General features: G+C 42.7%; 1 protein-coding gene across 4 annotated transcripts in view; it reads left to right on the top strand.

Moving 5' to 3' along the window:
• The window catches only part of LOC126392576 (phospholipid-transporting ATPase IH-like), a 52,894-nt gene that overhangs the window by 17,202 nt on the left and 21,060 nt on the right, over positions 1 to 14,632 (top strand). For all 4 annotated transcript variants that reach the window (XM_050048019.1, XM_050048020.1, XM_050048022.1 and 1 more), the window contains exons 4-14: positions 539 to 619; positions 1,243 to 1,350; positions 5,867 to 5,995; positions 7,659 to 7,762; positions 7,885 to 7,935; positions 8,056 to 8,120; positions 8,204 to 8,285; positions 8,390 to 8,540; positions 9,858 to 10,055; positions 10,165 to 10,338; positions 12,455 to 12,621. In XM_050048019.1, coding sequence (XP_049903976.1) covers positions 539 to 619; positions 1,243 to 1,350; positions 5,867 to 5,995; positions 7,659 to 7,762; positions 7,885 to 7,935; positions 8,056 to 8,120; positions 8,204 to 8,285; positions 8,390 to 8,540; positions 9,858 to 10,055; positions 10,165 to 10,338; positions 12,455 to 12,621 — 1,310 coding nt within the window. The remainder of the gene's footprint in view (positions 1 to 538; positions 620 to 1,242; positions 1,351 to 5,866; positions 5,996 to 7,658; positions 7,763 to 7,884; positions 7,936 to 8,055; positions 8,121 to 8,203; positions 8,286 to 8,389; positions 8,541 to 9,857; positions 10,056 to 10,164; positions 10,339 to 12,454; positions 12,622 to 14,632) is intronic.

Genomic DNA, 14,632 nt, shown 5'->3' with positions numbered 1-14,632 from the left:
CCTAATGGAGTTTTTTTTTTTTCTGCGACTAAGCAACAAATGAAATGTTGCCAAATAATTATCTTTCTGGTCGACTATTAGGGGGCAGCCAGTACCAGCAGTCACCAGAGTGCAACATAGTGTTGGGTGTTTGTGTGCTGTATGTTTTAACAGCAGCATGTGAAATACTACACCCTCTTAATGGGGCAAAGTGGCACACAGCAGCAATGTTTGTACTCTTTGTTTTCGTAGACTGAAATGTTTTGCTTTCCACATTATGCACATGAACTGTCTATAAAAGTAAGGAAGGAAACAAAAACGCAAGTTAACTACCTCTGAATGGACTTTCTGAGTGCAGATGGAGGAAATCAAACAGTATTTGATTACTTGGATACTTTAACGTTGCTGGACTTGTGCTTGGTTCCTTATTACAGAAGCTTTTCCCTGCTGCACTTCCTTACTCAGCGTTGTATTACTTGGCATCCTCTCCCCTCTCCTTTCTGTTGCCCCCCCCCCCCCCTCCTGCTACCCCTCCTCCCACTCTTCCTCTCCCTTGCAGCTTATCATCGACACCCCCACCAGCCCAGTCACCAGCGGCCTGCCCCTCTTCTTTGTTATCACTGTCACCGCAATAAAACAGGTAGGACACACACAAACATGCTCGCATTTCTGGGGGAAATATTGCCTGCAACAATTGCCCGCTCACACACACACCAACTCCCGGCCTCAAACACACACATACACACACACTCTCTCTACCAATCGGCTGCTCTATTATCTGTATATACACATTCCTCTCTCAGCGAAAGGACATGCCATTGAATATGTCTGGTGATGTGAGAAATATGATAATGAATGGTCTCCTCTGTTAATCACTCTAGCTGAGCATCCCATGCCCCTGGGAGACGCATCCTCTCTACTGCGTCCCGCTACTGAGGGATGGGGTACTATCAGTGATAGATGGAGCTGTTCTGGCTAAGGAAGCCTGAGTTTTGCTGGGGCATAAATCTAAAACATGACGTGCTGGCTAGAAATCCAGGAATAGGTCACTAAGCTCAGGGAGCACAATGCTAATTAATTACAGAGTATGACTTTCACCTCTCCCCCTCCGTCTCTCTTGATCTCACACTATGCTCTGGCCCCGATTCTCTCTGCACACAATAATCTATATTTGCCGTTTCCCCTCTGCCAACAAACACATTGGCTTCCTCTCTCCTTACAATCTTGTTCTCTATCCCTGTTTCTCTCTCGCTGCTCTCTCAGGGCTATGAGGACTGGCTCCGACACAAGGCTGACTGCTCTATAAACGAGTGTCCGGTGGACGTGGTGCAGCAGGGGAAGGTGGTGAGGACACAGAGTCACAAGCTACGGGTAAGAATGGCCTCATTAGAGCAGTATAGCACCTGAGGCCACAAAGCAACACTACAGTACTGCTGCATAGCTCACTTTCTCTATAACTGCCTCTCACACTCCCCCCTTCTCTTCTTCTTCTCTCCGCAGTCCCCTCTCTAACTTTGTTTCCTTCCTCTCTTGCTCTCTCTTGTCTTTGCCACCAATTAATTGCTCTGAAACTGTAGTAGAGGAACAATTACAGTGTCCCCCCGGTGCACCATGCAAGAGTCCCTTGGCAAATGAACAGGACTGATGTATTTCACAAGTTAGGATATTCCTGTCATCATCCTGTGATGTTCTCTTATGTCATTCTGATGCAACAGCAGATCACAGTATAGTATCGTGTCTCTTGCTTATAATCCATTTGACTTATTTTATATCAAAACACATTTTCAATACTATTTATGGCCGGCATTTTCGGTAATAACATTCAGTATTATTTGCAATATTACTGCCTTTCTATGCAGTGGTTTTTCTTGTTACTCTTGGAGACCTCCCTTCCCATGTTGACTACAAATTGCGCGCCCACGCTCAAGGGATTTCGTGAAACGCAGACATCGAATGCCCCGTTTAGCCTTCTTTCTTATAACAAAGCGATGCAAGGAATCCTCCTAATAAAGGAATACTTCACCCTCCAAATCATCAGTTAATCACCTCGTGTTACGCTGAATTTGTGAGGAAATCTTCACAACTTCAGTGGACGATGAATCCAGAAATGGAGGGAATGATTTAAAGTCCCAGAGGTCCACGTTTAACAACAGAAAACTAGCACGAAAAGCTGACACTGCTTCGCTGTGTGAGTGTTTTTGCTTGCTAGCGAAACATACTGGCGTAGACTATTTACTGGAGTTTACCAGCCTGTCATTAGAAGATTAAGCATGGCTGCTCTGGTGCTTCGATGTCAGATAGTCCACCACTGACATTTTGGTCACGTCTCGTCTCGTCTCGTTAAGTCAATGAAAATATAACATAGATTGCGTCTTAGTTTTTGTTATCAAGATCTATTTTAGCTCGTCATCGTCTTACTTTCGTCATGGAAAAAAGGTTGTTGATGAACAATTTTCGTCATAGTTTTCGCCAACGAAATTAACACCAGTCTACAGCTGCCTCGATATACGTGCAAACAAGTAGAGAATACATCTACAAAGAGGCTGCTCGAGGTGTATTTGCTGCCCCCAGTGGTCGACTCATATGTCATTTCGCACAGAAATCTGGGACATTAATGTATATGTGCAGTTACCACTAGGTGTTGCCAAATACACCAGGACAGAGGTGTTAGAGAATAAAACATTATTATATATTCTTGTCACTGTCAACGAACCTATGAAAGCAAGATGTATTAGCTGCCACTCAATACTTAATGATTTCTCCACCCTGTTTGTGCCAATCCCAAGTGTATTCATCCCCTCTGAACACATTTAAAAATGTGTCACAAATACACATAGATTTTAGAAAGCTAAATAATCCCGTAAAGCAGCTGGGCAGTGCAGCTTTGAGAAAATATAAACAGACTGACTATTTGTTGCAGACTATTTTAAGCAGCTACGACAGCAGGGCCTTGAATGTGGAGGTGACTCAAAATAAACTACAGTGCCTGTGTTCAGTGTAATGAATGAACACGTCACCCAGAGCAGCTGTGTGGCTCATTTATATGTTCTGAATAGTCCACAGTGGAGGTCTATGGCACAGAGGAGTAATCTATACCAGGCTGGCTTCGACTTCACCATATTTATTAATGGTCTATTTTAAGTTTTGTTCTTTTTATGAGGTTTGATGTCAATGTGTTGTCATTTTCTATGACATCATGTAAAAATGTAATAGCGCAAAATGAAACATACTTGCAGGGTAAATGCATTAACACAGTCAGAACAAGTATAACCTTGAAGCTGTATAGCTTCATCTAAATTGACTAACAAGTGCTGATATAACTGACAGTATCCCAGATATATCCAGTCAGGTGTTACTGTGCATTCACACCAAAAGATTCAAAATCGCCAGCGGTCGCTCAGGTCGCTGGCATCGCGCTGCCTGGCGGCTCTGACATGGCTTGCAGAAGGCTGCCAAGGGGCGGGGCTTTCAAGCTGCGCTGCAGAAGATCTCTTTCTTTCTTTCTTTCACTGTCCCGCCTTGAGAATATTCATGGTCTGCAACTGGCTGCTGCTCGCTGCTGCTTCGGCGGCTGCGCTGCTCATTTGCATAAAGTTCAGCTTCTCTCAACTTCAGCTTGACGCTCAGGTCGCTGGCATCGCGCTGCTCGCGGTCGCTCGCTGCAGCCAGCGCGAGTGACGCTCTTCGTCGCGAGTGTTCATTGAAAATGAATGGCTGCTGGCTGCTTATGACGCTCATGAATCTTTTGGTGGGAATGCACAGTTAGCAATTGTCTGTGGTCACTGCTTCACTATATAAATGATTCTCAACGCATCTGCAAATCTTAAAAAGTGCTGAATTTAATTTCCTTGATAAAAGGCCATAGATGATATTAAAGGGACAGTTCACCCCAAAGTCAAAATCATACATTTTATCTGCTTTATTTTATATTACCTAGGGCTGCCCCCAACTAAGAATTTTCCTAGTCGACCAATAGTCGTCATTTAGAGCCATAAGTCGACTAGTCGCCCGCATGTTTACGATATTAATTTAATTATTAAATGATATATTTTGGGCGGGGCAACACAATGGTTTGAGTTGAAGGTGTGAGAAAGAATAGTATCAGTAACACTGGCCTATATTTTATCTACAAGTGCACGTCACACACTGAGCGAGCCGCCTGTTAATGACGCTGTGGGCTAATGGGCATGTAGCTACTTCCATGTTTCAGATGATACGTCATGTTTGTAGTCGACCAATGAAGATGAGTTTACATATCACCTTGGGTTCGTCCTTCACCTTCTCAAAATGATCCCACACTTTGGATTTCCTGCCCACTGTTATGCGGTCTCTACGAAATTTTAACGTACTCGAGGCAAATTCCGGACTGAAATATTAGCTTATTAGCTATAATATTAGCTTAAATACTAGCTTAGCTAACAGACTGCTAACCAGCTAACAGGGTGTTTCCTTCAGTGCAGTTGCCTATGTTGATCGTCAAGTGAGTTTGTATGATTAAAAACAGCGTGTTTATCTAGTTTTAACACACTGGGAATCTTAGTAATGGTATTTTGCTAAAATATGGTTATGCATTATACACAATCAGATCGTCATTATGACTCATTCAGCTGTTCATTCATCTTTTTAATCAAATACTTAATAAAACATGCCACGTACCTGGCAGGTCCTGTTTCTGTCCCGGTAATGTTCCGAGCGTATATTCCAAACCAAACTGACAAAATTAGCCTCTCCAACATGGCTACAAGAAGTTTCTATCAAGTTTCTATCCATCCTTAAAGAAATGCACTTCCCTGCGTTGGCCACTAGAGGCATCATCTGTATATTTACATAATACATAATTGTACCTACCAGTTTTCTGTGATAATTTGCCCGGTATGAGTTTGAAAAATATCTCAAATTGCATTTTACACAGTGTGAAAAAGGTCTTTAAAAGGCTTGAATTAAATTTGGTGAACACTGCAGAGACCCTGATTCTACAATGGAGATGAATGGCAATAACAGTGTTACTTTGTTGGGACTATTGAGCAGCAACAAGAATGGTAGCATCATGATACAGTAAATAAGACGCCCATTAATATTGTTTTGTTTTATTCAGTCGTCCTAAATCCTGGTAGGTGATGTAAAAAACATGAACCAGCATCACTGGGCTGGTGTATTACTCTGCAGATATGTATCTTATATCATCCCGGTGTGAAAATGGAGGTGTCAGACTACATAACGTGAGTGTCTAGCTCAGCACCTCCTATGTAGATGCACAGATACGGTATATCTCAGTCTTGTTTCACCACGTCTAATTTCTGCTGCGTCTGCTGCTCCTGTCGAGTGTGCAGATGCTGTGCGGGATGAGGAGGGTCAGCTTAGAGAAAGGTTTCAATACAGCCTCCCAGCCTTAAAGGTTACAGAGTGCTTATAGTTTGTGTTGCCATAGCAGTAGTTTCCCCTGGATTTCATTGGTGGAGAAAGACATTGTACATTGAAACTCTGTCTTGTTCTTTCTTTGTCTGTCTCCCAGCGTTTTCTGTACCAAGGTTTCTCAGTGCCGTAGATCAAACAGAGAGGATTAGAGTGTGGATCGGGAAAAGGAATAATGATGAATATATTAATCATGCAAAATCAGAGAGCGTGTGTCATGTGTATGGTCACCGTGGAGATGGGATTTATCAGAGCTTAAGCTGCTCCGCTCGCATAATCCGTTATGCAACTTCTCAATCCTTTGGAAAAAAAAAAAAAAAGGAATAGTAAAGGCTGAGCAGATGATTCCCCACAGGTCTGTCTGTTTGTCTGTTACTATCTGTGTTTACGTGGCGCTCTCGTCAAAATGCTTCTTATGTATTATTGATGTGAAAGCCATTATGGGGTCTGTGCTGTGTCTGTTCCGCTCTGTTAGGTGGGGGACATTGTCGTGGTAAAGGAGGACGAGACTTTCCCCTGTGACCTCATCCTGCTCTCCTCCAGCCGCGATGATGGGACGTGTTATGTCACCACCACCAGCCTGGACGGGGAGTCCAGCCACAAGGTGCCGGGAACAGTGCAGGATTTTAATTCTGTGTCTTTTAACTTTAAGAGGGTGACTTTGGTGTTTTACAACCCTGTTTTCGCATGTTTTGTTTCCAAGTGACTAATGGGGACAGCAGTTTTTAAATCAGTCCAGTACTGAGCGACCCTTAATCTCCTCTGAAATAAACAATAATTTTATCATCATAAACACACTTTAGATAGAAGAAACATTGGTTCGGTTCAGTTGAACTCAAGTTCGTTTGCCCCCTAAATGTGATTCGTTTGGGCAGGTGTGAACACAGCGATCACACTCAGGTGTGCACCAAAAGACTGAGACCTTCTTGAAGAGGTGGTCTCAGTCTGGTTACAAACGAACTCTGGTGCGGTTCGTTTNTTTACTTCCTGGATTTTTCCTACATGGAAATTCTGACCAATCAAGAGCAGCTTTCTCACGCAAGGCATTTGATCTGGTCCGCTTGTAAATGCTGCCGTGAGAACATGAACCAACTCTAGGCAAGTATGCACCTTTGTAAGAAAATTAGTCCCTGATTCAGACCAAAGCATTTGTAAGAAAATTAGTCCCTGATTCAGACCAAAGCAAGACAACTCTAGATCTGAAAGCACCCTGAAATGGAGTCTGGTGGGTTTGCCGATACCAACTTCAGGGCTGTTTCTGGTCAAACAAAAAAGACTCATCTCTGTAGGGATCCTTTTCATAAGGCTGTGACACTTACAATAACAATCTGAGCCAGTCGGTGACAAAAACAACCGCTTAGTGAACGTAAACTGTCAGTGCACAAATGCCCGTTGCGGTCACATTGCAGCCTGTTTTGCTGCTGCTCTCTCACTCAATACTGAATCAATTTAAAAATCTTTTGTCACAATTAGTCACTTCGACACAAAAACCTGTGAAAATAAGGTCCAGGTTGAAAAACACAGAACTTAACCCTTTAATGAAAAACATACCATCTTCACCCTAAAACAGTAAAGCTGTATGATTCAGTAGGTCTTTAAAAAACAAGTGGGCTAAAAGACTTTTTAAAAAAAAAAATCAAACAGTTCTCATATGTGTGAATTTGGTGCTTGTCTTTATTATACAGTATGTTTGGTTTTAGACAAAACAAGCAATTTGGAGACGTCGCCTAAGGCTGATGTAAACTGTGATGCCTTTGTCAGTATTTTCTTACAATGGTTAATCAAAAAAATAATAAGCAGATCAATCAGTAGTAAAAATAATTGGTAGTTGCAGTCATATACTTATCAATCAACACATGAACTCACACACACACACATGATGATGGAAGTGACACACAGTCACGCACGGCATTTCACATTTTCACTTCTACTCTGATGTTCATTGATGTCACTCACACGACCGCACGCATGGCTGAGCACACACACACACACATCACAGAGTGTAGCGTAGAGTACTCCACCCACTCTCCTCATACATGCCTCTGGGTTGACCCCCTGATGCGCTCACCATCCCAGCGTGCTGTCCTCTCCTGACCCGGGGAGCGGTCTCTAACAGCTCACCTCCCTGACTCACCCAGTCATTTAGAAAATCTGCTGGAAGCCAGACGGAGGAGTCAAATGAACCCTGCTCTCATTAGTGGCTGCGGGTGACATTTTCCTCTGTTGTCTCCTTCTCCTTCCCCCCTTCTTCCACCTCTCTATCTCAGACCTATTATGCTGTACAAGATACCATGGCCTTTAGAACAGAGCGGGAGGTGGATTCGCTACATGCCACTATTGAATGTGAACAACCGCAGCCTGACCTCTACAAGTGAGTGTGACACTGATGTTCACTGATGCATCTTTGTGAACATATTATTATCTGCCACCTCTCAGAAGCGGATATCCCCTTGTTGCTACTCTTGATTTAATTTTGCTGTGACTTTTTCGCAGATTTGTGGGACGCATCAATATTTACAAGGACAAAGAAGAGCCTGTGGCGAGGTGAGTACTTTAATTCTACAAGGCCGACGCTTTTTCTCAATTAATCAAATGTCTTTAATGGTGTTTGTGAAATAAGGACAGCCAAGGATTCTGAGGATTCTGTCTGTTTCATTCTTGCAGACCACTCGGGGCTGAGAATTTGCTCCTTAGAGGAGCCACACTGAAGAACACACAACGTATTTATGGTATTTATGGCAGACTCATTCTTGAATATCGTCATGTTCAAGCTAAGTTAGAGGAAAGGCTGATGTCGTTTCTCTCCCCTCAGCTGTTGCAGTCTACACTGGCATGGAGACTAAGATGGCGCTTAATTACCAGTCTAAATCTCAGAAGCGCTCCGCTGTAGAAAAGTATGATTAACGTCCCCACTCCTTTAACTGCATGATTAAGATTTATAGCGGGATCGGTACATTTCCTCTTCCCTCCTCCTGATCTTCACTCTGTCTCTCTGCAGGTCGATGAACGCCTTCCTGATCGTGTATCTGTGCATCCTGATCAGTAAAGCGGTGATCAACACGGTTCTGAAATACGCCTGGCAGTGGTCTCCGGACCGAGATGAGCCCTGGTACAACCACAGGACTGAGAACGAACGCCAGCGCCACGTGGTCTGTTTATCAACCTTTAAACTTAAAGGGACAGCTCACCCCAAAATCAAAAACACTTATTTTCCCTCTTACCTGTAGTGCTGTTTATCAGTATAGATTGTTTTGGTGTGAGTTGCAGAGTGTTGGAGATATCAGCCGTAGAGATGTCTGCCTTCTCTCCAATATAATGGAACTAGATGGCACTCAGCTTGTGGTGCTCAAAGTGCCAGTACATCTGAAAAACTCAACAGCAATGTCTCTCTCTAGAAATCATGACCCTGTTACTCAAGATAATCCACAGACCTTGTTGTGAGCAGTTTCATGTTGGAACTATTTTCTTTCTTCTAACCTTTCCCTCTATGGTAATGCTCATTCTCTGCTTAGTGAATTTGTTAGAAGACACCAGCATGCCAGCAGAGTAAACACACAGGCCTCAACAAATGGTAGCTGTCGCATTGCATTACACAAAACAACACGCCAGTCACCCCAAGGTTTTTAATGTTTATAGACCTGTGGCCCTGACTTCCCTTGTCATGAAGTCTTTCCTTGATTGATAAAAAGAGAACTCCTTTTCAAAACTGAGCAACTACTTGACCCACTTCAGTTTGCATACAGGGCTTGTCATGGCGTCAAAGATGCTACTGCCACTCTGCTGAACCTTGTTTTAAACATCATGAAGGATGCAAAACACATGCCAAGCTGCTATTTGTAGATTTCTCGTTTGCTTTTTACACAATCCAACCCCACATTTTAGTCCACAAACATATTAATAATTTTAGTTTGAATTTTGATATTGTGGGCTGGATCCTTGATTATCCTGTATCCAAGATGTAAACATTAATGGCGTCCTCCTCTACTGAGCTGTAATGTTAGCTAGCTCAGTGGTGCTAGGTGAGCTCGCAGTAGATGCATTCTTCCCTCTGTATGGTGATTTGGTTTGAGGGTGTTTTTAGGTAGAAAGAAAATAGTTCCTACATGAAACTGCTCACAACAATCTGTGGATTATCTTGAGTAACCAGGTCATGATTTCTGGAAAGAGACATTGCTGCTGAGTATTTTAAATGTATTTTTTGGCACTTTGAGCACCACAAGCTGAGTGCCATCTAGTTCCATTATATTGGAGAGAAGGCAGACATCTCTACGGCTTATATCTCCAACACTCTGCAACTCACACCAAAACAATCTAGACTGATAAACAGCACTACAGGTAAGAGGAAAAATATGTGTTTTTGATTTTGGGGGTGAACTGTCCCTTTAAAAACACAGTCTTGACATCCAGTCCCAAATCTAATTTCCCTATAACTTCATTGCTGTTGTCTTTCTTCCTCCCCACTTCAGGTGATCCGAGCATTCACAGACTTCCTGGCCTTCATGGTCTTATTTAATTACATCATCCCAGTATCTATGTACGTGACGGTGGAGATGCAGAAATTCCTGGGCTCATATTTCATCACCTGGGATGAAGAAATGTTCGACGAAGAGCTGGGAGAAGGAGCTCAGGTCAACACCTCTGACCTGAACGAGGAGCTGGGGCAGGTACATGAGCACACACACACACACACACTCGCACACACACATTTGCATCTGCATTTCAGCTATCTGCAGACGTGCCCTCACCCTACCCTTTGTCTTCCTTCCCTCCCAGGTGGAGTATGTGTTTACAGATAAGACAGGCACGCTCACTGAGAACAACATGGAGTTTATTGAATGCTGCGTCGATGGGAACGTCTACATCCCGCATGCCATCTGCAACGGCCAAATCCTCAGCGCTGCCTCCAGTATAGACATGATTGACTCCTCACCTGGAGGATACAGGAGAGTAAGTATGTGTGTAACTAAACCAAACAGGCTTCTAAATCCAGCATGAATAGACTCTTGGCTGTGCTAACGCTGCTGCTGCATGAAGATGGAGACAAGAGTGAAGAAAACTCTCAACATATTTCAGTCTGAAATGTGAGTGAGCCACTTGAAGATTAACTAACATGTCACGTTTTCAGGCAGGAGGACCGTTAAAGTAATTAGCTCTGACATTTCCATATACACAAATACTTGTTTTGCTGATAAACACAGTAATGATGCAGCTTGTGTATAAAGTTCATGAACACTCTGACATTTCCTTTGTAACCCATAAGTGTTGGCTGTGTCTTACATGGGGGGAAAAAGTCCTCTGGTACACAGAAAAGTGATGAGCCGTGCATTTCTGGCAGCAGCAACAGTGATTTGTTTAGATTTAATAGAAGAAAAATTGTGTAGTCAGCATGAGCAGCAGAAGCCACCACAGATGACCAGAGAGAGGAGAGAGCACTTTCTGCCAAAACTTAGAGTGCAGAAAACTTCAGAAAAAAAGATTTTGTAGATATGCTGCTTGGTTTTCTTTCTAAGTTTGGGAAAAATTGTTAAAAAAAATAGCACAGTAATGACTTAATAGCAGAAGTGGGACCAAGCCATTGTTTTGCAAGTCCCAAATCCTCGACAACTCACAGCTCTTCACCAAATGTAATGCCATTTCAGTCAGGAACACTTGAGCCAAAGAAAGCTTTATTTCCATTTGCAGTATTATATTTGGCGGTATGGCTCTGTTCTGGGGCCTCTCTGCCTTTCCTAGGCCTATGCAGAAATCCTCTTCACGCGCCCACATGGAAAGCCTAAGACAGAAAGAGCACACCTCTCTGCCCTTCCACGTGCAAACGAGAAAAGCCTAAGACAGAGAGAGCAAACCTTCCTGCCCTTCCACACACCTACATGGAAAGCCTAAAGCAGGGGGAGCAGCAGCAATGATATAATAAATATATTAAATCCACAAATATCGGGAATGTTTCTTGAAATGTTTCTTCTTTGTATTTATTAGTTGGGTCAAGTTTGTTGGAAGTTGTTGCATCTCCTTCTGTGATTTTTGACCCCCACGTTTTGCACACAGCAATACATTTTTTGTTCTTATTTTTGTATGCAAACAAAATGATCTTTGTATCATTTTTTCTGACTTGCGCTCAGAAACGTAAGGTTAGTTCTTCATGGTCCTGTAACTTGACTGGATGCTGTGAGATTGGATCAAACAAAATGGATGTGGGGAATAAGGGTCAGCTTGTTGGGAATCAAAGGCATTAATGTTTGTTGTTCGGGAAATGAAGGAAAATTAATTTATTCATGGCACACTTTTTAAACAACATACTGTTTTAGTCATTGTGCTTGGGTGGGAAGGTATCAAGTATTTTCAAGTCAAAAGGCTCAAGTCCAAGTGAGGTCATGAGTCACTGGTGTTAAAGTCCAGGTCGAGTTGCAATTCTTTTTTAAATTTTGTCGAGTACAGTCTAAAGCTATCATATTTGTGACTTGAGTCGGACTAAGTCATGTCACTTGTGTCCACACCTCTGCTAAATGGCACCAAACATGTCCATGAAATGGAAAGAAACTTCAGGATTAGTGGGTTAAAAATGGAAAAGATGCTGGGAAAACCAAAATTGGGCTTCTGAAGAAGTTCTGACCTTTTGCATTTCTTTTTAATGATGCACTATTGAGAAAAAATTACAAACAGGGAAACTTTACTGAGCTCCCCTCCAGCATAGTGTAACATAAACAGCCATTAAGAGTAGTGATGCTGTATTTGTCAAATTCCTACATTACCTCTGATACGGAACAGTCTTTTCAGGGTCGCAGGAATGAAAATTAGTCATGTTGTGTTCTGGTTTTAGAATGATGAAGATACAAATTAGGATGGGGGCCCTACAGGATGATTTTTTTCTTGTTTCATGTTTTTCCCTAACCATGTATGGATATTTAGGCATTCTCTTATCTAAGATGTCTTGAAAAACAGTGCACATAGCTGCTGTAAATGGGAGAAAGAAAAAAAAATCAACCCCCTAGGTTTGGGCTGAACCTCGAATGTCTACAACATCTGTCTCCGCCCCTGTGACAAAGAGTTTGTTTTGTGTCTGTAGGAACACGAGGATCTGTTCTTCCGGGCGCTGTGTCTGTGTCACACGGTGCAGGTGAAGGAGGAGGAGACGGTGGACGGCATCAAGAGAGGCATCCACCAGGGCAGGCCCACCTCCTTCTACATCTCCTCCTCACCGGATGAGGTGGCTTTGGTGGAGGGAATGAAAAGGTAAACACGCGATTTGCAAAATTACTTTGCAGTAAGTAAGCAGGCAGTGTCTCTGTTTTGTTGTGTTGGCTCTGCACTCTAACAAATTGGATGTAAAATACAAATTGTTCAGACTTTCAGCTTAAATTTGAACGTGTTTACATTCACATCAGATTAACAGCGTCAGAACTGTAGCTCTTTATGTTATATTAATAGTCCCCAATTTCTAGGGCACCAGGATAAATTCAACTTTAATCGTTTTGTTTGATATTTGGAAAGAAATCCTGTTGTCAATCACTGTCTGAAGTGTCCAGCACACGCACACACACACACACACACACACACATTAGCATATACTTGGTGTCTTCCTCGTAGTCTTCCTCGTCTTCCTTGTGCAGTTAAAATGTCCCAACANGTCCAACACACGCACACACACACACACACACACACACACACATTAGCATATACTTGGTGTCTTCCTCGTAGTCTTCCTCGTCTTCCTTGTGCAGTTAAAATGTCCCAACATTAGGGAGCAATCAATTCCACTGCATGGTACTGCACGGCTCTCACTCTTTTTTGGTTTTCCGTCCAATATTTTAGCTACCGTCAAAAGCAAAAAAAAAAATATATTTTTTTAGAGATATTTTTTGGGGGGCGTTTTCAGCCTTTAATTGATAGGACAGACAAGTGTGAAGGGGGGAGAGAGAGAGAGGGAGTGACATGCAGCAAAGGGCCACAGGCTGGAGTCGAACCCGGGCCGCTGTGGCAACAGCCTTGTACATGGGGCGCCTGCTCTACCACTAAGCCACCGACGCCCCAAAAGCAAATTTTTTATTGCACACTATTGTACGCTATGCCATGCAGACGTTCCTCTGTTTGGTTGCCGATGAAAGGACTCTGCAAGAGCTATTCTTTTAAGTAACCAGCTTTGTTTTGTTCACCTGCGACTATTGAACTGACCCATGAACAACTTTTTTTGGTTCTGTTTTTCAATTCTCTTTATTACGCTCATTCTTCAGCTCACGGGGTGTGTGCTGTGTGCTACTGGGTAAGCTGCTAAATGAGAGTCTGTCATTTCTTGTTGCGACTCGAGTGAACTCGTTCCTCTTTAAAGGTCTAGTGTATAGGATTTAGTAACATCTAGTGGTGAGGTTGCAGATTGCAACCAACTAAACCCCTCCTGTGTGCCAAGTGTGTAGGAGAGCTATGGTGGCAGACACAAAAACACAAATGGCCCTATGTAGAGGCATTCGGTGTGTGCTGAATCGCATACTTTTTCTTTTTACTTTTAGTATGAACTGTTGCTGCCCTTAGAAAGTACGTACTGTTGCATGCATGCAGTTGACATACTACTTTCTCGTAATATTACGCCCTGAACTTTGACTCTCTTGCACATATATTTTGATACCTTGGAGATAAAACGCCGGTCACTGAGATCGCCAGAGACAGAGATCAACCTGGAGAGCTCTGATGTTGTTGCTACTTTGCAATGTATGTAATTTTAACTTTGAAGTTATAACTGCGTACAAGGTAGATTATAACATATTCTATGCTCTGTTATTGTTATTTTCATTGTTATGTCCTTTTGATTATTTTGTTCATTTAAACAATATTCCTGTTATTACTATTTGATCATCACTTACTTGAATTTCCTGTAAGCCGTCATTGCAACTTCTGAAAGCTGTCAGTCACCTGTCAACACGCTGTCATCTGTTTGCAGCTCAGCTGATGTGACGTATAGTCCGCTGGGCAGTGGATTGTGGGTCAGAATAGCCAGAAAAACATGCTGGCTTACATACTGCAATCAGAAGTCCAAACAAACACACTCAACCCTCAGAAGTATGAATGGGTGCTGAATCCTCAAAAAAATGTAAAAAATTGTGTACAAAAGGTACAGGACAGCACTCCAATTATAGTGTTTATTGCCACACGAACGTTTCGGGTGAAACCCTTCCTCTGCGTGCACAAGCAACAAAGTGAATGGATCACACACACAGGTGTCACTTATCAGTAATCAGGCTGACACAGCAGC

This window comes from Epinephelus moara, chromosome 7 (assembly GCF_006386435.1).
Source record: "Epinephelus moara isolate mb chromosome 7, YSFRI_EMoa_1.0, whole genome shotgun sequence".
NCBI lineage: Eukaryota > Metazoa > Chordata > Actinopteri > Perciformes > Serranidae > Epinephelus > Epinephelus moara.
The sequence above is the reverse complement of the archived record's forward strand: the minus strand, read 5'-3'. Positions and strand labels throughout refer to the sequence as shown.